Below are 20855 nucleotides of genomic sequence, written 5' to 3' on the forward strand. Positions count from 1 at the left end.
TCCTACGCCAGTGACCAGGCTCATTGCAGTGGTGCCATTTGTCGTTAGACTTATCCACCTTCAGAGCCTTTGGCGCCTTCTTCTTCGTTTGAACCTTAGGTTGGTTCTTCTTCTCGGTCTTGCGAGGTCTATTCTTAGATCCAGAGGTGGAGGCAGTAGCATGTACCTCTCCTAGAGCCCTCTTTTTCTTAGTGAGTGCCTCAGCGGTTTGAAGTTCCTTCATGAGCTCGGTAACAGTGTACTCTAGCTTGTTCATGGAGTAATTCAACTTGAAGGTATCAAAGGTTTCGGGGAGAGTTTCCAAGATCATATCTATTTTAGTCTCCCCATCAATCTCAGATCCAAGGATCTCTATTTCGTTTAGATAGCTAATGATCGGCATCATATGATCTCTAACGGGAGTCCCAGCCTTCATGCGACAGTTCATAAACTGTCGGACCGCTTGTTTCCTAGCTTGACGTCCTTGCCCTCCAAACATCTCATGGAGATTGTAGAGCATATCGGTGGCAGTTTCGTAATCACGATGTTGTTGTTGTAACACATTGTTCATCGATGTCAGAATATAGCACCTCGCAATCTCATCAGATCGAAGCCAGGCCGCCAGGGCGTCTTTTTCCTCTTGCGTCGAATCTTCATTCGTTTGAGGACAGAGGGTGGTGAGAACCCATTTGTGCTTGTCGACAGTAAAGACTATGTCAAGGTTACGTTTCCAATCGACGTAATTGTCGCCTTCGAGTTTATTCGAGGAAAGAATGGTTGAGAGAGGGTTGAGAGACATTTTGCCTATAAAAGTTGAAACAAGTTTATGATTAGTCTTTGGTTTAGGATTTAAGTTTTTAAACATTTGATAAAATCCAAAGGTGTTATAAACTAAATGATAGTTTACTCCTTCGAGGGAAGGCCGCAAAAAATCTCCATTTATAAGTAAATGACACATCATTAATGCTTAGCCAATATGTCAATACACCAATTTTGACCAGCCACCTTTTAAATTAGTTTGATCACTCACATCCTTTCGCAGAGCCTCGAGGGAGAATTACTAGGGATTGAGTCTAAGTGTGTAACCAACCACTTAGTCCAAAAAATTGACTTTGAAAAACAATCCGCCGAGGGGAGGTCTTGTCTCATTGTCTCACTTTCGGATTTAGCTCATTGAGCAATGATCAGTGCAAAGCGCCCTTGAGTACTCTCATTTAAGAGAGGGCCACGAGGGTGACTCTTAGTCTAGCGACAATTGCACTTTTCATTAGTGTTGGAGATCGTGGGTTACAAACAACAAGTATAACCCTCCCACTTAGTTTTTGGAGTTGGTACATCGACTCTTATAAGTTCGGAAACGGTTTTCCTAGTTATAGAGCGATAGAGCGGACAACTAGAAGAGAATCCTAGATATTCATGTTCAGAGCAGTATTAGTGCATAAAGGCACAAGGTACATACTCGATCTTTTCCTATTTTCTATTTCGGGAAAGTGTGTGAGGGAAGTGTGAACTTCAACTCACTCGAACACTTAAAAGTTTGAGATTACACATCTTTTTATTTTTCGGCTTGTCTACAAGGAGACCTCCCACTCAATATTTAAAGAGCATGTAGATTTTGAACATATGTGATACAGATATAGTTTTGAAAACATTTTGAAAACTTATTTGATTTGGATGACAAAATATTTTTCAAGTTTGAAAGTGAAAACGGTTTTTCAAAATTCAAACTAGTTTTGTAAAAACTCAATTTCAATTAAATTTTCAAAAATCAAAACATTTTAATCTTACACATCATGTTTATAATCTTATAAAAAAACATTTTTGCTCAAGAAATTTTCTCATTAGAGTTCTATAACTCATGGTAGTGGGGCTGAAAATCCGGAATTCTAAAAAATTGGAGATTCGGAACAGCCGCGCACCTCGGAGTAAAATCGCCATAACTGGCAGTTCCGATGTCCTTTTGACCTGAAACCGGTGGCATTGGATAGAAGACAGCCCGAGCTTTAATTTGATTCAAGAATCATTAAATTTAGATTTATGAGCAGAGAGTTATGCCACTTTTACTGCGGGTTTTACTCCAGCTCGAAGAAAAAGAAATAATTAAAGCTTGGTCCTTTTTAGGTGCGAAAAAGAATCGAGTGTAACGGAACGTTTTAGGATGTTGTTAAAGCTTTTATTTGTGTTTTATTAGCAAGGTAAAAACGAGGTATAAAAGATATAACAACATGCATAAAACGATTCAAGTAAAAATAAGAAACTAGTAAGATAACAAAACTAGTCACAAAATTTTACTCGAAAATTCTCAAACCTTTAAAACACGTTTTTCAATATAAAAAATTAAAAACTTTTAGAACTTATTCTAATGTGTTTTAAAAACATCCCAAACTCATAGAAAATCAACATGATTTTTAATTTAAAGGCAAGACCAATAAATTAAAAAAAAATCTAAGATAACAATTCTAACTTGTCACAAAATTGGTAAATTTTCGAAAACGATTTTCAAGCTCATATTTTTAAATACATGTACATGCATATCTTTAACCATAGCTCTGATAACATTTGTTGGAATTGATCTAGGGTTTAAGAAAAAGTTTAACGCTTCGTTAAGCGGCGAAATTTTAAAAAAAATTTCTTTTTCAAGTAAAACAGTTTTTACTAACCTAGACAAAGAGCAAGTACATATAAATAAAACTAATATGAGCATAGAATTTTACTAACATTTTTAGATGCTTGAACGATGATGAGCTTTCGAAAGGTTGAAAACGTTCGTCTCCCTCACAGCACGTCTCTCTTCCTTTCTCGGCAACTCGAGCAACCACGAAAGTTTCTATCACTAAATCACTCGAAATAAAAGGAATCAGTGAGTTGGCACTTTTAAACACTACGACTTAAGAACGAGTCTTGGAGTCGCAGAGCTAAACACTAGGTCAAATGAGGACCTAGGTGCCAAAAAAATAAAACGAAATTGACTAGAGAGAGAGAGGAGAGGGGCGGCCACAATGTCTAGAGAGAGAGTCTCTCAATCTCTAACTTGTGTGGAATGAATGAAATGTGTGGAATGAGACTCCTATTTATAGGAGAGGTCTCACCTTTAATAAGGTAGTTTCCTCTTCTAGAGAATATCACATATTCATGAGCCAATTTCCCTTTTCCTTCATAGAGGTGCACGGCAAAGACAAAACAAGTAAGTCCTTGGATTTGTTTCCTCTTTTGTTTGCTTCTCCCTTGACCTTATTTGGGCGCCCACATACTTCCTCTTAGGGGAAATTTGTTTCCTCTTTTTCTTTTGGCAAGTATCTTCATACATTCATGCACAAAATATTATCTCTTTCTTTGAGTGTGTTGGGCGCCTAAGGCCTTCTAGAAAGGGCTTCTAGAAGTTTTTCCATTTATTCATGATAACATGAAAAAGGCTCATTAAGAATTTTCAATAAAATTCTTATGAAATGAAATTAATCCACAAGGCCCAATTATTTTAATATGACCGAGTGACATTAAGTCATCAAATGAACTTGTCAAAAAATTTATTGACATTCATTTCATCCTTTGTCTCAAAAGACAAAAATACATTTTTTGACTATTTTCGTTCTTGTTTTGACTTAGCTTCCAGTTTAACTATTCCTAATCGATGTGATTCGTGACAGTGACCTCATGGATCCAAATGAACAAAGCTTGAGCTAAAATACTTGGACTCAAAAGTTCACAAACCATTTCCAAGTTTAGCTTAATGTCAAGTGACTCCACTAAAGAGTTGACACTGAAAATCTCTCGGATCAAATGAATTTATTTTCTACTCAAGAATTCAACCTAATTGTAATGAGTGGATCCACAGAATATTATCAGTGTTTACCCTTCATGAATATCATCAGCTAGTCGGGATTTACAAAATTACCATTTTACCCTTCTAGCTGTTATTTCCTCAACTCATTTGTCGCTTGTGAGTAAGTTAGAAACAATGTATTGACGAGGAGCTAACAAGTCACATTGTTTCATCCAAAAGAGTCAGGACTCAATTTGGACACTGGCCAGTTCATTTATTCACACTCCAAGGAACAAAGCATGAGGTGATATACATTGCATTTCATCAATCATGTACATGAATTCCATATCTATGAGAACTTCACAAAGTAACTCATGACATTCTCACAACTTAGTACTTCACCAATAGGCCTTGTTCGGAATCACATAGTGAGTCCGAACTCTGACTTTCTCAAATGAGAATACTAAGGTGTGAAATGACATGTCTCATTTCAGGATTAAGGTAAGCACGATGCAATTCATACGTAGTGACTTCGAGACATAAGAGGTTAAATGGTTTGTTCTTATATTGTCTCTAGAAGTGCACTGGTCAATTCAGTACCTTCGGAAGATACCTAGAAGAACTATAGAGTCTCCGACTCTCAATGCCTCATAACCACACATCATAGATTCTTCTAACAATCATACTGAGGTCAATAGTCCTTTGACCCTTAGATTGCGAATGTATCGTTTTAAGCAAACTACGAAGAGTTTGTTCATGCAAATCTACATTTGTCTCTTCGTAAGTTGTTTAGTTTGTTTATGGACTAAAGACTAATGTTTTATCATAAAGCTTCAAACAGACAAGAACGAATGAATGAACGTTTCAACTTTTTATTAATGAATAAGCAATTACAAGCAAGAGTCTTCATGAGACTTTATTACATCAAATGTACAATATAAGGATTACAACTCTTCTTGTGGGCACCATTGACAACAATTCACATCCTTTATTATTACTCAAATTCTATTGGCTAAGTACTTACTATAAATCTAATGATTAATAAATCCAAGTTAAATTTTTCTTAGTTCTGGTAAAAAGTGGTCAATCGTTTGCTATTATACTCGCGGTTACATGGATTTTTTTTTCAAATGTCCCACTTTCAACTTGTACGTATGAACTTTTCATTTTTGGCGTGCCTTAGCTGTGAATCATTGAAGACTTGATGTACCACAATTCAGAAAATAGTAATATACTGTTAGTAATTAAGGAATGAATACATGATGAAACTATGTTACTGATAGAAAATAGTATCCTTCGAGTCGATACAGAACTCCCAAAAGAAGCACAAATGATTTCTCTAATTCATGCTCACAGTAATTACTCTAACCTCAACATGTTTACACAACTCTCTCTCTAGTAAATCTGTTGAGCTTTAATAAAAAAATGTGCCAAACCTAACATTCAACTGATTGACAAAAAAAAAAGCTATACAATAAAGACTAATTAATTCTACAATTGTCAACTATTAATAGTGCGAAGTGAGCTCTCATAAGTATGATCATAAACAACTTGTAAGTTCTAACTATCTCTTACCACGCCAAAAAAAAAAAACAAAAAACAAAAAAACAAAACAAAACAATGGGCTTCAATATTTTGTGCCCAAGTGTTTTTGTGGTTGCTCTTTTTGTAGTCGCTGCGGCCCAAAACAAGCTCGGGAACGAGACGGACAGGCTTGCCTTGCTGGCGATCAAGGCACGGATCAGAAATGATCCGTTTCAGATCACAAGCTCATGGAACGACTCCGTCCACTTCTGCCAATGGGAGGGGGTTACGTGCGGCCGAAAGCACCAACGAGTGACTCGGCTACATTTGAATTCGCTGCACCTGAAAGGTCAAATATCTCCCTGGATCTCAAACCTCAGTTTCGTTAGAATTATCGATCTCTCCAACAACAATCTGGACGGAGAAATCCCGCGGGAGACCGCGCAGTTATTCCGGCTGCGAGAGCTCATCCTGGGGAACAACTCGCTCGTTGGAGAAATCCCGCGCAATTTGTCGTTATCTTCTGAATTGAGAGTCATTTATTTGAGAAGCAACAACTTGAGCGGTGAAATCCCTCCGGAGCTTGGGTCGTTGCCGAGGCTGGAATACATCAGCGTGGCGGAGAACAACCTGAGCGGAAACATCCCGCCGGAGCTCGGGAACTTGACGTTTCTTAGAGTCCTCGACTTGGCCACCAACAATCTGGAGGGAAATTTGCCGGATTCTCTCGGGCGATTAAAGTCCTTGTTCGCGCTTCAAACTTCCAGCAACTGGCTTTCTGGTATAATCCCGCGATCTATTTACAATCTCACGAAACTCGCACACTTTTTCATAGGAAGCAATATGCACGAGGGCCGAATCCCGGAGGATATAGGCGTATCGGCTCTTCCCAACATTGAGTGGTTCAACGTGTTTGAAAACCATTTCACTGGTCCAATTCCTGTTTCCTTTGCCAACGCTTCCAATCTTTTTTCGTTCCAAATCTCCGATAATAACTTTTCTGGCGGGGTTCCTAATATATTTGGAAATCTCCCCAAACTCGGAACGGTGTTAATGCAAAGCACGAATCTAGGATTCGGGATGGAAAAAGATCTAGACTTCTTTACCTCTCTGGCGAATTGCACGAATCTGAGGAATAACCTCATTTTCATTAATAGTAACTTTGGAGGAAAATTTCCCACTTCCATTGCTAACTTCTCAAAGAACTTTGAAACCCTAGATATGAGCGGAAACCTAGTTTCTGGAGAAATTCCAAGCGGCATTGGAAACTTGATAAACCTCCATACATTAATCGCGAAAAATAATCTTTTAAGCGGAAATATCCCCACAACTTTTGGCAAGCTTAAGAAGTTAGAAGCATTGTCGTTGAGCTTTAATCGGCTCTCGGGGGAAATCCCTTCCACGCTTGGGAATTCGACCTCGTTGCTCATAATTGCGCTAAAAGGGAACAACCTACGAGGAATCATACCTTCGAGTTTAAGGAGCTGTAATAATTTAGAGTACTTATCACTCTCGAGCAACACCCTCGATGGAACTATTCCTCATTTTATTAGCGACTTTCCATACATGTCCATATTGTTGGACCTCTCAAGAAACAATTTTTCCGGATCTTTACCCTCGGATATCGGTAATTTGAAGACTCTTGATGTTCTTGATGTGTCTCACAACCAGCTCTCAGGCGTGATTCCACAGAGGCTCGGGGATGCCACGATGCTGCGAGAACTCTACATGGACCACAACAACTTGGAAGGAAAGATTCCAGAGTCTTTGAGTTCCTTGAGAGTCATCGAAGAAATAGATCTTTCGCAAAACAATTTGTCCGGAGAAATCCCAAAAGACATTGCTAAATTGGTCTTTTTGGAGAAACTAAACCTCTCTTTCAACGATCTAGAGGGAGAGGTACCAATTGGAGGCGTTTTAAGTAACGCTAGTGCTGTCTCGGTCACAGGGAATCTCAGGCTTTGTGGAGGTATAGCTCAGCTCCAATTACAAGCGTGCGTGGAGAGGAAATCAGGAAAACATAGCTTGTTTCGTAACCATAAAAGCAAGTTTATAATCTCCATAATATTTGGGATCTTAGCAGTATCTTTGATGGTGTTTCTCGCGTTCAGTTGGTGGTTCAAGAAAAGAATAATTAAAGATGTAGAAACTTCTTCTATCAATCCCCTAACTAGCGTTTCATACGGAGACCTTCTGAAAGCAACCGACGGATTTGCTCCCGAGAATTTAATAGGAGAAGGAAGCATCGGCTTGGTGTACAAAGGTGTTTTGGAGGCCAATCAAATGGCCGTGGCTATTAAGGTCTTCAACCTCAACAAGAGAGGAGAATCCAAGAGTTTCGCTTCTGAATGCGAAACCCTTAAAGGCATTAGGCACCGGAATCTTGTGAAAATAATCACGGCTTGCTCGAGCATCGACTACCAAGGTAATGAGTTCAAAGCCCTCGTTTATGAGCTCATGCCTAATGGAAATTTGGACAACTTGTTGCATCATGGCCGACACAATGACGAGTCGAATCCTTACTTGGATTTGTCTAAGCGATTAGACATTGTGATCGACGTGGCATCTGCAGTCGATTATCTTCACAACAATGTCGAAACCCCGATAGTGCATTGCGACATAAAGCCAAGTAATATTCTACTTGATCAAGAAAGCAGAGCTCGGGTGGGAGATTTCGGTTTGTCGAGGGTTATCCCAGACGAAAATCCGGAGATTTCCAATAATAATAATCAATCAAGCTCTAGCGGATTGAAAGGAACAATTGGATACGCTGCTCCAGGTAATTTTACTTTCTTTCCTCTTGTTTATTTTGGGGAGCTTAAAAAATGGAATTTACAATATATATTAAGATTGTGTTTCACACGTGATAGAATATGGGATGGGAAGCAAAGTTTCAAAGGAAGGAGATATCTATAGCTTCGGAATATTGTTGCTCGAGATATTCACCGGAAAAAGGCCAACTTCTGATGATTTCGGAAACGGATTGAACTTGAATCAATTTGTCAATACAGCTCTGCCTGGAAGAGTAACACATATAATTGACCAAGGTATTATTTTTCCTTATTTTCATGCGTGACTCAAACTTTAAAATTTTGGCACCCGTTGCCCTTTCACAAAATTTTATCAAATGCTTTACGGAACCTCCAGTGTGCAGCAAATAGTATGTTACCGAAAATAAAATAAAACTAACATTGCATAATCATTTTTAAAAGCTCATATGTCTGACCAAAAAGTTCGTTGCTAGAACCTAAATACAGTTAATTTAGTGATCATTTTCTGATTTGTCACAAGACCATAGGTGCCAGATTTTTAAATTTCATGGATCAATTCACATAAAATTCAAGGGACACACGAGAAACTAGGATTATTAATATAGACTGATACACGGAACTTTGAAAATGAGAATTCCTAACATATTTCTTATCTTGAAGAAATATTAAAAAAAAAAAAATTATGATAATGTGATGGAAAATGTTCAACTATATTGTATACTATATTGCTCTAAAAGTGGTGTTGAAAATGAAAATCCGAAAAAACCAACGTTGGTTTATTTTTATCTCTTGTGCGTATGCTTTTAGCACTCCAATTTCTCTATTTTTTTCTATTACTTGAACATTCTAAGAAAATTGAAAGAATAAAAATATGAAGATACTAAAGAATTACATTATTATATGTATTGTTCTCTTTAGCTTTTAAAATCAACGATGAGTTTTGATTTTTACTTATATAGCCTTTTCTTCTTATTTTCATCTTTCTTATTATAAACTCCCAATTCAGCTTTACTCTTTAAGTAATATTACATATGGTTGTATGACAAATTTGTAAGTAATAATGTTATAAAAAATAATCGAATTTCAAAATCTGTTAAAGGAATAGCCGGCGGGTAACATTAAGTTTTATGATTCAAATTCTACCCTTAAATTTTGTGCTAGTTAAAATTGCATAAACTTAAAGATATGAGCTGTTAGCTTTATTTATATCACCTCTTTTACATCATTTAAACTAGACATGTCTAATCAACTATTATCACCACCATTTATAAACTAACTCCGTGATATAATGAACTTATACATATAAACCGATGTTTATATATTATAAACCGCCATTGATACATTATATTGTATATACAATATACTCTGGCTAGATAATGAGATCTTCGCCGGTATCAAAATAATTTTGTTGTCGAGAATTTCACGTGGATAGCAAGTTTGTCAAGAACGGTGGTCCGAATAATAAGTTGCGATTCTTTTAGATGTTTAATGATACCAGAGAAAGAGGAATGAGAGAGAGGTGAAGTGAATATAATCTTGTAAAATAAATATGATAAAATACAAAAATAATAATTAGTTGACTATTAATGTAAAAGCAGTCGAATATTATAGCCAATAGGTTAAACAATTTAGTTTGATCGTATTTTATTCATGCTAGGTATTGTTCCAGTGGAAGAGAATGAGGCAACAAGCAGCGACACACAAGGACAAACAAGAAAGGAGAAGATATGCGAATGTTGTGTTTCGGTGCTTAAAATTGGTGTGATGTGTTCGGATGAGTTTCCAAGAGCGAGGATGAAGATTAATGAAGCTCTCAAACAACTATTAGCAGCCAAAAAAATGCTTCAAAGTCAGTGATTTTAATGCTATCCTCATTTATAATGTGAAAGATCAATGATGGATGGAAAGTAGCTAGAGGCTCAATGACTGATAAGTTTGGATTAGTTGTTTTTTCTTTCCAAAGATTTAATAAGTTTGATATTGATAAACGGTCAACACTCCAGTATTGTGCATTTTCATAAGTTCTCCTAATCGCGAGTGTACTACATATCTCCACCTAAGGATCTTTGTAAATGTTTGTATTCCAAGTGATGCGGCCCAAGCCCAGGAGGAGGCCCGATCCATAGAAGAGCAGGCCCTGACGTTTCTAGAGCGTTTGGATAGGCATTCGCGCAGCTCGAGCAGGGCCTAACTTCAACGGGCCATAACTTTTGACTCGGGAGTCGGAATTGGGCTTATAATATATCAAATCGAAGCTCTCGGCGATATCTACGCTTGGATGAGTGTAGCCAGTCCTGATCCTACTTTTAGGCCCAAAAAACACTGTTCCGGGCACTTTCTGGCCTTTTAAAGTTTTTATGTCGTTTTTTCGCATTTTTTGTCGTTTTTTTCTTAGGGTTTTTCGCTCAGTATTTATAGTTTCTCTTTTTTCGGATGTAATGCAGTCTTTGGCCAAATTTATTAAACACTTTTGTTCCCAACTTCGAGTTTCAGTAAAACTTCGATTTTGATGCCCAAAATCTGATATTCGTGAGCGATTCAACATGTTTCGGAGGATCTTGATTGGTATTCGTGAGCGAATCAAAATTCTAGGTTTTATTCCTATTGCTTTCCTGTATCACCGAGTCACCGCAATTGAAAAATAAATCACTAAAAAAAAGTTAAATATTAAAATATGCGATTTTTTAGTGTAGGAATACTAAAACACTTGTTTTTCAGAAAATACACCTTTGACATATGCGTTATACCATCCTAATTATTTAAAATAGCGAATAAAAAGTATTGGCTACTCAGGTGGTTTCTATTATGAGTGTTTATACTTTATAGTGGATTTATTTATAGGATTATTTACCCAAGATTCCCTTAATCTCTTGTACTATTCACAACTTTGCCCCCAAAATTTTGATTTGGGTCAAACGTTTACTTCTTAAACATTTAAAATTTTACACAATTACTCCTTCTGTTAAATATTTTAACTGTTTTAAGGAAAATGTTAGAGTAAATTTGTAAAATTTCCATCTTCTCCTTCCTCCACTGATCTTCTCTGTTGCTACATTGAGGTTGGTTTTTTAGTTCAGGAAACTCTATTGTTCCTAGTGTTATCTCTAGCATTACACAGAACATCTTTCGTCTCTTTATGCCAGAAAACGACGTGGCCTCGCAGACAGCTTTTTGTCTGTCCTCGTCCTGATGTGTGCCATTTGTCCTGGTGTCTGATCATAGGACATTCTTTTCTCTTGTCTCTTATAAAAGAGAATGTGATACCCTAGGAAAGGGTAACACACTTTACACGCCGAAATCATCTCTTCAAGAGAAAAGTGTGTGGGTTTTGTTCTCTAGGTTTTGATTCTTTTCCGCGAAGTCAAACCTAGCATTTTACAGTTGTTGTTGTTATTGTTGTTCTTGTTATACACTGATACACTGGGAGAGTGTAAGAGTGAAAAGTGAGGGGAGCTCAAATCTTGGGGGAGCCTAGGTTAGTAACACCATAGAATAGATTGGAGTTAGGAATAGTGGAAGGTGATCATCCATTGTATTCAAGTGTGTACTCATTCTATTGTCTAGTGGAGTTACTCTTTTCACCGGGATACAAATCCCCCCAGAGTAGGCATTTGAGGCCGAACTGGGTTACCACTCTTGGTGTCATTTACTTGCTTTTATTATATGTTGCTTGTTATTCTTGCAGTTGTTCTGAACAACACCTAACAAGACAGGTTATACAGTAGATCTGGACTTTCATTCTCGACCTCACTATTCCCAATTTGGAGCTGAGAGCTCTCAAAGAAAACAAATTCTTTCTATGAACTACAAGAGAAAAATCAGTAACTTTAAATTGATTAGATAAGGAAATGATAGCAAAGAGAACAGAAAATATGTATATTTTAATAAGAGATTGAATTTCGAGCCAAAAAAACAAGAGATTGAATCGAATGATGACCAATAATGTGATAATCCTTTGACGAAATTCTGCACGGCTGGTTGCGAAAGCCAGAGTGGAGTGTTCTACAATCGACTTAAGACACCATTATCGAATCGTAATCTACAATGTCTTCGTCATGCAAAGGCATGCACCATGCGATGAGCGAGGCATCGAAGGAGCTTGACGCCATTGGAGCGAACCATTATGGTTGCCTGAACTGGAGAAAGGCTGGTGATTTTTCGACATTAGGGCTTGATTGTTTTGTTGTTGAGCGGGAACGATATTGACAAAGTTTTAGATGAAGAGTAACCGAGTGGAGGGTCTGATATTCCACAGCAAGAGGCCATGGATCTTGGCAAGTCTGCAAAGCATGTTGATAGCAACTATGCTGGGAATTTAAAAGGTTGTTCGAGTCTAATACTTTGCTCATTCTATTTTTATTAGGAATGGAACTGAAATGGAAAAAGATTCGATTGGCTCCTATCCTCGAGCGACGCATTGGCTTGGAAAATTCCCAAAAGCTGTGTCAGAACCATATGTCATTGGTACCGCTACCATGTCACTTTTTAATATGGGCTATGATTGAACTCTAGAATAGGTAATGAATACGGTCTTGACATGAATGTGGTGAGAAAAGCTTCGGTTTTGCATTATAATGGAAACATGAAACCCTGGCTTGAGACGGGAATCCCAAAATTCCTTGAATTATGGAATTTAAGGAACCAAGACGAACAATTCTGAGTGAGAGAGAGATAAAAATAATTTATTTTCTATCTTTATTTTATGGTTTTCTAATTAAAGGGGGACAAATTTGAATTTTCATAAAATTGATACAAATTGTTTCTTTTTACAAGTGAAATTTCATTTTATGGACTTAAAAAATTAACAAAATATCAAATCTAGACCTCATATTTAAAAAATATCTAAAAATGGACTTTTATCCATATTTCGGACACAAATGCCCTTTTGAAAAAATAAATCAATATATCTTCTCAATCCCATTCTCAGTCTCTCACACTCGATTTCGACGAGATACAACTAAATTCGACAAGATACGAGGGAATCCGACGAGCTATGATGATCTAGGATGGCAAAGTTTCACGTGAATTTGACCTACACCGCTTAAAATGTCCAAAAAGTATGAATTTTATCGTATATCATTGTACATTATCGTACGGTATCGTACACTATCGTATATTATCGTAATTATAATGTACGATAGTGTATCGTACGTTATAATGTATCCTATCTCAACGTAATTATAATGTACGATAAAATTCATACAAATCAAATTACGTTATAATGTACGATAATATACGATAGTGTATAATAATGTACGATGGTATACGATAAGATAAAATTCAAACTTTTTGGGCATTTTAAGCGGTGAAGATCAAATTCACGTGAAACTTTGCAATCGTAGGTCATCATAGCTCGTCGGATTCTCATCGTATCTCGTCAAATTTAGTTGTATCTTATCGGAATCGAGCGTGAAAGACTAAATGAGGGATTGAGAAGATACAGAGTGAAAGTGAAATGAGTTTCTTTGTTCAGAAGGGCATTTATATCCGAAATTGGGACAAAATTTCATTTTTAGAAATTTTTAAAATATGAGGTCTAGTCTCGATATTTTGTTAATTTTTACGTCCATAAAATGAAATTTCTCTTTTACAATGCAACACGTGTACTTCTCAGTTAAAATTTTAACAGAGGTACTGGATTTGTTACAAACATGAAATTCAAGGTAAACCTTTGACACAAATCAAAATTCCGGGGGCAAGCTGTGAATAGTGCATAAGTTTAGGGGGTTTTGTCTAACTAATCTTTTTATATTTTAAAAAGTTAAAGTGATTGGGTACGTGATATGGAAGCAAAAGGCGAGGGAGGAGTGGTATAAAAATGGTGATCGCAATACAAAAAATTTTCCACGCCTTGACGTTGCTGCGAAGAAAAAGGAATCATATTTTGGCGATCAAAGTTAGGAAGGGACGTGGCTGAAAAATCAAAAGGAGATAGGAAAATATTACTCGACTAACTTTGAGAATTTATTTACATCTTCTAACCCATCACTAGGTGACGATATCGTTGAGCTTTATTCGGATAAAATCTCGCTTGAACATAATAGAGAGCTGATTCGAATTCCGACAGACGAGGAGATACGAAAGGTGGTTTGGGAAATGAATCCTAACTAGGCTCCAGGATCGGATGGCTTTCCAGGGAGCTTTTATATGAGATCTTGAAGCACGGTCAGATCGAAAGTTGTGGACACAGCCAAAGAGTTCTTTGAGAAAGGGAAAGTGTGTCAAAGAGATCAATAGAACTTTCGTCACTCTAATCTTGAAGTCTGAAACATCCAATGGAGTTCGAAAAATTCTGACCCATTAGTTTATGCAATTTCAGTTACAAGATAATTGCATAATTGACGGCCAATCGCATAAAGCCGCTACTCGACAACATTATAAGCCTGTCTTAATCAGCGTTCACTCCAGGTCGGTGGATAGAGTCGAGTGGTCTTTTCTTGACCAGGTCCTCGAAGCCGCAGGCATTGGCAACCACTTCAGAGAGCCATACGAGCGTGCCTTTCGTCGACGTCGATGTCGGTTCTCCTTAATGGCATTCCTTTACCGGCCTTTAAACCAAGACTAGGACTTCAGCAAGGAGATCCAATATAATCGTATTTGTTTCTATTATGCGGTGAAGTACTCTCACGGCTATTATGCAAGGTAGAGACTGAGGAAGGACTCCATGAATTAGAATCTCAAGAAAATGTCCGCCGATCTTGCACCTGATATTCGCAGACGATACGTTCTTATTAACTGAGTAGGCTCTATTAGGCCTATTATGGAAATACATCTAACTTAGGCCGAACAAGGAGGCCCGCAATAGATTTACAATAAACGACCAATGCCGAGTCAAAGTTGGCCAATAAACTCAGTCAAAACAGGGACTACGACCATGATGGCGAAAAGATGGGACACATGGAGCGAGGAGAAGAAAAAGAAGGATAACGGCTGTATCCACGACTCCCCCGAGATGATAGGATCTTGATTTTCAAATGTATTTCTTTTTCTGTATATAGCATGTAGACAAAGGAATATGTACGTTACTTTTTAATATTCTCACATATTAGTTACTATTCTCAATCAGCTATTGTATTACAAAAAAGTCATTCAATAAACTCTTTTTCTCTCGTGTGTTCGTGTTTTTGGATTTCTAGTTCTTTGTCTTTTGAATCTGAGTATCTTCGACGTGAATTCAAGGCCCATCAAATAATAATAAATCGATCTTTTGTGACTGAATTGATCTCAAATTTCTCCGACTTCAACAATCGTCACGTACTAATCTTAAACTCTTCCCATGGTAACGAACTACCACACACAGAGACTATCTTTTGAGTCACCCAAACCTCTACTTTTATTTTCCTTTTTATTCCTTCTTCTTTCGCAGGCAAAAAAAAATCCATGGTGAGCTTCTTCCAAATGACGCCGCAATGACAAGGAAAGTTGAGATCGGGGAACGATGATCAGATAGAGGAACCAGCAGTGAAGAAGAGGCATTTGAGCACGAGGCAAGTTAAGCTTCTAGAGAGAAGTTTCGAGGTTAAGAACAAGCTTGACTTGGAAAGGAAAATCTAGCTTGTGGATGACCTAGGGCTTCAACCGCACAAGTAGAGGCGGAGCCACATGAGGACTAGTGGGTGTCACCACTGGCCCGGGATAAAAAAAATTAGTAAATATAATTATATTTTTATTGTTTTTTATCGAAATTTTCTATTTTTATTGTAAATAAAAATAATTTTTATTGTAAATAGTTTGTTGTATCGAATATTCCTAAAGCCCATTAGTGGGCTTTGTATATGTGGAAAATAATGTTGCCCAAGTGTATTACCTATTAGGGTTTGATAATAAATAAGACAAATCATATTGGTTAATAAATAAAAAGGTAACTTCCCTATATATCCTGATGGTGGGTCTATATAAAGCTAATCTAGGGATTGGTCCTCTCTCAACCCATTACGCAGTTTTTCTGAGCCATCAAAAGAAAGCTATCAAGATTTAAGAGGTCAAGAGAAAGAAACCAATTCCGGTGATTCCGCCACCGCCGTCGTCGCTCTCGTCATTGATAAAGGTAGGTTTTCTCGATCTCTAATGCTTGTGAAAATCATCTAATTTTAAGATTTTGGCTAATTAGGATCGTTTAAATTATGCTTACATGTGGTATCAAAATCTTGATTGTGAATTAGTGTTTTTCCATTACGGTGAAATTATTGTTCCACTGAAATATATATTTGAATTCTACTGGGTGGTTGTTGTGATTCTGCGATTATATCTGATTAAGCCTTTGCGATTAAATAATTTTGTTGTATTTTTTGGGTATCGCCTAATTGATGTGTTTTCTATTATCGCTGAATTGAAAGTTGTTTCTTTTAATTTTCAAAATCGGCAATGTTTGTCATCATCATATATTTAATGATCATATTCTGTTGAAAGCATATGTTGAAGGTTTGGGCTATTTTGTTTGTGTCTGTGAAATTTGATTGGTTTTATTTCAATAAAGATAATCGACTTCATCTATAATCGGTGTTGTGATGATAAATTTATGTTTACATTGTACGATATACGCACTGTTGCTTTTATGCATAGCCATCTCTTAAAGATGAAAATATATATTGTATGAATCATGTGATTGTTCTTGATTTGATCGATTACATATATTAAAGTTTTATTTCAATTTTTTTTTTTATATTGAATCTGGGTTTTATGAAATTATGATTTCTGTGCGATATGATGGTTTATTTCTTTTTATGGATCTGGGTTTCTCATTATTATTATTTTCGTATCCGTTTTTGGGATTTACTGGGATAAAGAGTCATTGAGTCCTACCTAATGCCCACTGATAGATGTAATCGCATAAAGTTCTGTTCATGAAAGTAGTTTCTCCTTATGCCTATATTAAGATATTATATTATATTTTATCCATCAGATGTTCTTTGGATATTTCTTTTTCCTTACGGTATATGTCATGAACTCTTATTGCTTTTGTTCTGATGGTGGTGGATACAAACAAAACCCACCGATTGAAAGTCATCCTATGCATATCATTTTATTTTATCTGTAAAAGTTTTATATAAATAATACATAAAGACACTGATTTGCCTTACGTAATCGTTTATGAATTGGTTTTTACGTATTCGTAGTCTGGAGATTGTATTTGATTGGTTATAGAATCAAGACATTAATGGGCTTACACAATAATGATATGTGTCTAGCCAATTTCCAATTTTGATGGTCGATATTTATTGAAACAATTTAATTGTAAGAGTTTCTTTATTATGCTCCTTATTGTGAACTGATATGCATGCCTTTTAATTTGGTACGTTTAATGTTTAAAACTTTATGTTTCCAACTCTGTGATGAAACATGAAAGTATCATCAATTTATCAAACTATTATTTAATTATTGATATCTATATTATGAAATATTTGCTAGTCACCAAAGTGACCAAATTATAAAGATCTATAGATATCATATTGAATATAAAATTATTTTATTTTAATATCTATATCATGATTAATTTGTTAGTCACCAAAGTGGCCAAATTATAAAGTTTCTTTTGGATATCAAATAAAATAAATTCAATTACACATGTTTATGTGATGCTTTAAAGTTAAATGACATTATGATATTTTAAATTTTGGCATGAGTATTGAAGTTTGTGGTTATAAAACCGTTCGGATCGCCCAAAGGTTGATTATTCGTTTTATAATTCATGAACATTATCGTGGTAAATTGATATGCTTGGTTAGGTATGTTTAGTATATCCAAAGATTGCAAATATATCTAATTGAAGCATGTCAAATGCCTATTATGCGAAAAATTATTTTAGCATTAATTATGTTTACCTTATCGTATATATTGTTGATCTGCCCAAAGGTGACTTCAATGTATACCTTATGTTTATTTCACGTATTCTGAATCTGTATTATGGATTATGTTTATTACTCAAAGCATTAATGTGTGAGCATATATTATTTATTTTTGTAGCCTCTTTTCCTGTTTCTCTTCATTCGCAAGCCATGTCTGTTATTAAGTTCAATGGTCTTAATTTCTCTTAATGATCTGAGCAAGTTCAATTTCACCTAGGTGTTCTGGATCTTAATTTGGGACTCTTAGGTGAGGAACCTGCTGCTCTTACTAATACTAGCAGCGCTGATCAAAGATCTTTCCATAAAGCTTGGCAAAGATCTAACAGACTGAGCCTAATGTTTATGTGAATGACTGTAGAAGACAACATCAAGTCCACATTTAAGAAAAATGAAAATGTTAAGGAATTTATGAAGTTTGTGGAAGAAAACTCTCAGTCCGACTCGGTTAATAAGTCACGTGTTGTGGCACTAATGGGTAAGTTAACCACCGTGAAGTTTGATGGTTCTCGTACCATGCATGAGCATGTTTTCGAAATGAAGAACATTGCGGCAAGACAGAAGACCATGGAAATGCAAGTGAACAAAAATTTCTTAGTAACGTTCATCCTCAATTCCTTGCCTCATGAGTATGGCACATTTCACGTGCATTATAACACTTTGAAGGATAAATGGAATGTGCATAAATCACAAAGTATGCTCATTCAAGAGGAAGCGAGACTTAAGAAATCATAAAATCATTCTGCCAATCTTGTTGGTCACAAAGGAGCTAGAAAGAAGCCATGGAAGACAGAAAAGCGCAAGTACGGACTATCAAAGCTTAATGAGTCATCTATCCAAATCCACAAGAAGGAACTAACCAATGATGCGTGCCTGTTCTGTAAAAAGATTGGACATTGGCAGAAAGATTGCATGAAACGTAAGGCATGCTTCGAAAGAAAGGTGTATTAAGGGAAAGTACACAAGACACACGCTTAAGAAATCAGCCACAAGAAGCTCACAGCTCCTTGAAATTATACATACCGACATTTGTGGGCCTTTTGACGTTCCATCACTTGGTGGAGAAAGAAGTGGTGAATACTATGGAAGATATGATGAAGATGGATAGCGCCCTGGTCCATTTGCTAATAGAAAGCCGTGGCATCTGTGCTCAATACACCATGCCAAGAACACCATAACAAAATGGTGTACCAGAAAGGCGTAATCGTACTTTAATAGATATGGTTAGGAGTATGTCAAACAATTCTTCTTTACCCAAATCTTTGTGGATGCATGCTTTAAAGACCGTTGTATATTTATTGAATAGGGTTCCCAGTAAGACAGTTCCTAAGACATCTTTTGAATTGTGAATGGGAAGAAAACCTAGTTTATGGCACCTACATGTTTTTGGTTGCCCAGCGGAAGTAAGAATTTATAATCCGCATGAAAGGAAACTGGACTCAAGAACAATCAGTGGTTTCTTCATTGCTTATCCAGAAAAATCTAAAGGGTATCAATTCTATTGTCCTAACCATAGTACGATAATTGTTGAAACTGGTAATGCTAGGTTCATCGAAAATGGTGAAGTCAGTGGGAGTTTGGAACCACGTAATGTGGAAATCCAAGAAGTTAGAGTGCAAGTACATTTGCCTCTACCTTCTTCTCAAGTTGTTGTTCCTGTTCATGTTGACCATGATAATGATTTGCAAGAACAACAAATTAATGACCAAGCACCACTGAATGATGTCGTGCCAAATGAACCTATCATAGATGAGCCACAAGAAGTCGCATTAAGAAGATTCGTAAGAGAATGAAGATCCTCTATTTCTGATGTTTATGTGGGTTATCTACAAGAGTCGGAATATGACTTAGGAATTGCTAATGATCCGGTTTCGTTTTTACAAGCCATAGAAAGTGAGAATTATATTAAGTGGTTAGACGCCATGAAAGAAGAGCTAAAATCAATGGATCACAACGAAGTTTGGGACCTTGTTGAATTGCCTGAAGGTTGTAAAAGAGTCGGGTGCAAGTGGGTCTTCAAGACCAAGCTCGATTCAAATGGCAATATCGAAAAACACAAGGCTCGACTCGTTGCCAAAGGTTTTACTTAGAAAGATGGTGTTGATTACAAAGAGACCTTTTCACCTGTCTCGAAAATGGACTCTCTGAGGATTGTTATGGCTATGGTAGCACATTATGATTTAGAGCTCCATCAAATGGATGTGAAAACTACCTTTCTGAATGGGAATTTAGGTGAAGAAGTTTTCATGAATCATCCTGAAGGTTTTGTGGTTGACGGAAAGGAACATATGGTATGTAAATTGAAGAAGTCAATATACAGACTTAAACAAGTTTTCCGACAATGGTATCTTAAGTTCAATGATACCGTCACATCTTTTATATTTAAAGAAAATATCGTTGATCGATGTATATATCTGAAGATCAGTGGGAGTAAGTTTATAATTCTGGTTTTGCATGTTGACGACATCTTGCTTGCAACAAATGATCTTGGTTTATTACGTCAAACCAAGAGTTTCTCTCTAAGAACTTTGAAATGAAAATGGGTGAGACATCCTATGTGATTGGAATAGAGATATCTCATGATAGATCACAAGGATGGTTGAGATTGTCTCAAAAATATACATTAATAAAGTTCTTGAGAGATTCAAAATGGACAAATACACTGCAGGTGCTGTTCCAATTTAGAAGGGAGATAAATTGTCTCAATCAATTTCCAAAGAATGAATTGGAACGCAAACAAATGGAACTAAATTCCCTATGAGTCTATTGGTGGAAGCTTGATGTACGCACAGACTTGTACCAGGCCAGACATCAGTTTTGTTGTCGGAATGGTGGGCAGGTATCAAAGTAATCCAGGAATAGATCATTGGAAAGCTGCAAAGAAAGTACTGAGGTATATGCAAGGAACGAAAGATCGTATGCTCACTTATAAAAGATCTGATCACCTCGAGGTGATTGGATATTCAGATTCAGATTTTT

The 20855-nt window shown here is 36.6% G+C and overlaps 1 protein-coding gene across 1 annotated transcript; it reads left to right on the forward strand.

The window, feature by feature from the left end:
• Positions 1-5359: 5359 nt before the first annotated feature.
• On the forward strand, positions 5360-10247 carry LOC149389796 (uncharacterized). Its single transcript, XM_089622723.1, has 3 exons — positions 5360-8042; positions 8134-8310; positions 9692-10247. Exons 1-3 carry the CDS (start codon positions 5360-5362, stop codon positions 9889-9891), a joined length of 3060 nt encoding a protein of 1019 aa, XP_089478849.1. The 3' UTR covers positions 9892-10247.
• Positions 10248-20855: the final 10608 nt, after the last annotated feature.

This window comes from Urtica dioica, chromosome 8, assembly GCF_054948205.1.
Source record: "Urtica dioica subsp. dioica isolate 48M chromosome 8, U.dioica_male_clone48M_v1_H2, whole genome shotgun sequence".
NCBI lineage: Eukaryota > Viridiplantae > Streptophyta > Magnoliopsida > Rosales > Urticaceae > Urtica > Urtica dioica.

Bases quoted from the DNA above. Each gene is read 5' to 3' on its own strand.
- LOC149389796 (XM_089622723.1), top strand. From the start codon at position 5,360: ATGGGCTTCAATATTTTGTGCCCAAGTGTTTTTGTGGTTGCTCTTTTT. The intron at 8,043-8,133 runs GTAATTTTACTT...CACACGTGATAG, and splicing joins AATTGGATACGCTGCTCCAG to AATATGGGATGGGAAGCAAA. The intron at 8,311-9,691 runs GTATTATTTTTC...TATTCATGCTAG, and splicing joins AACACATATAATTGACCAAG to GTATTGTTCCAGTGGAAGAG.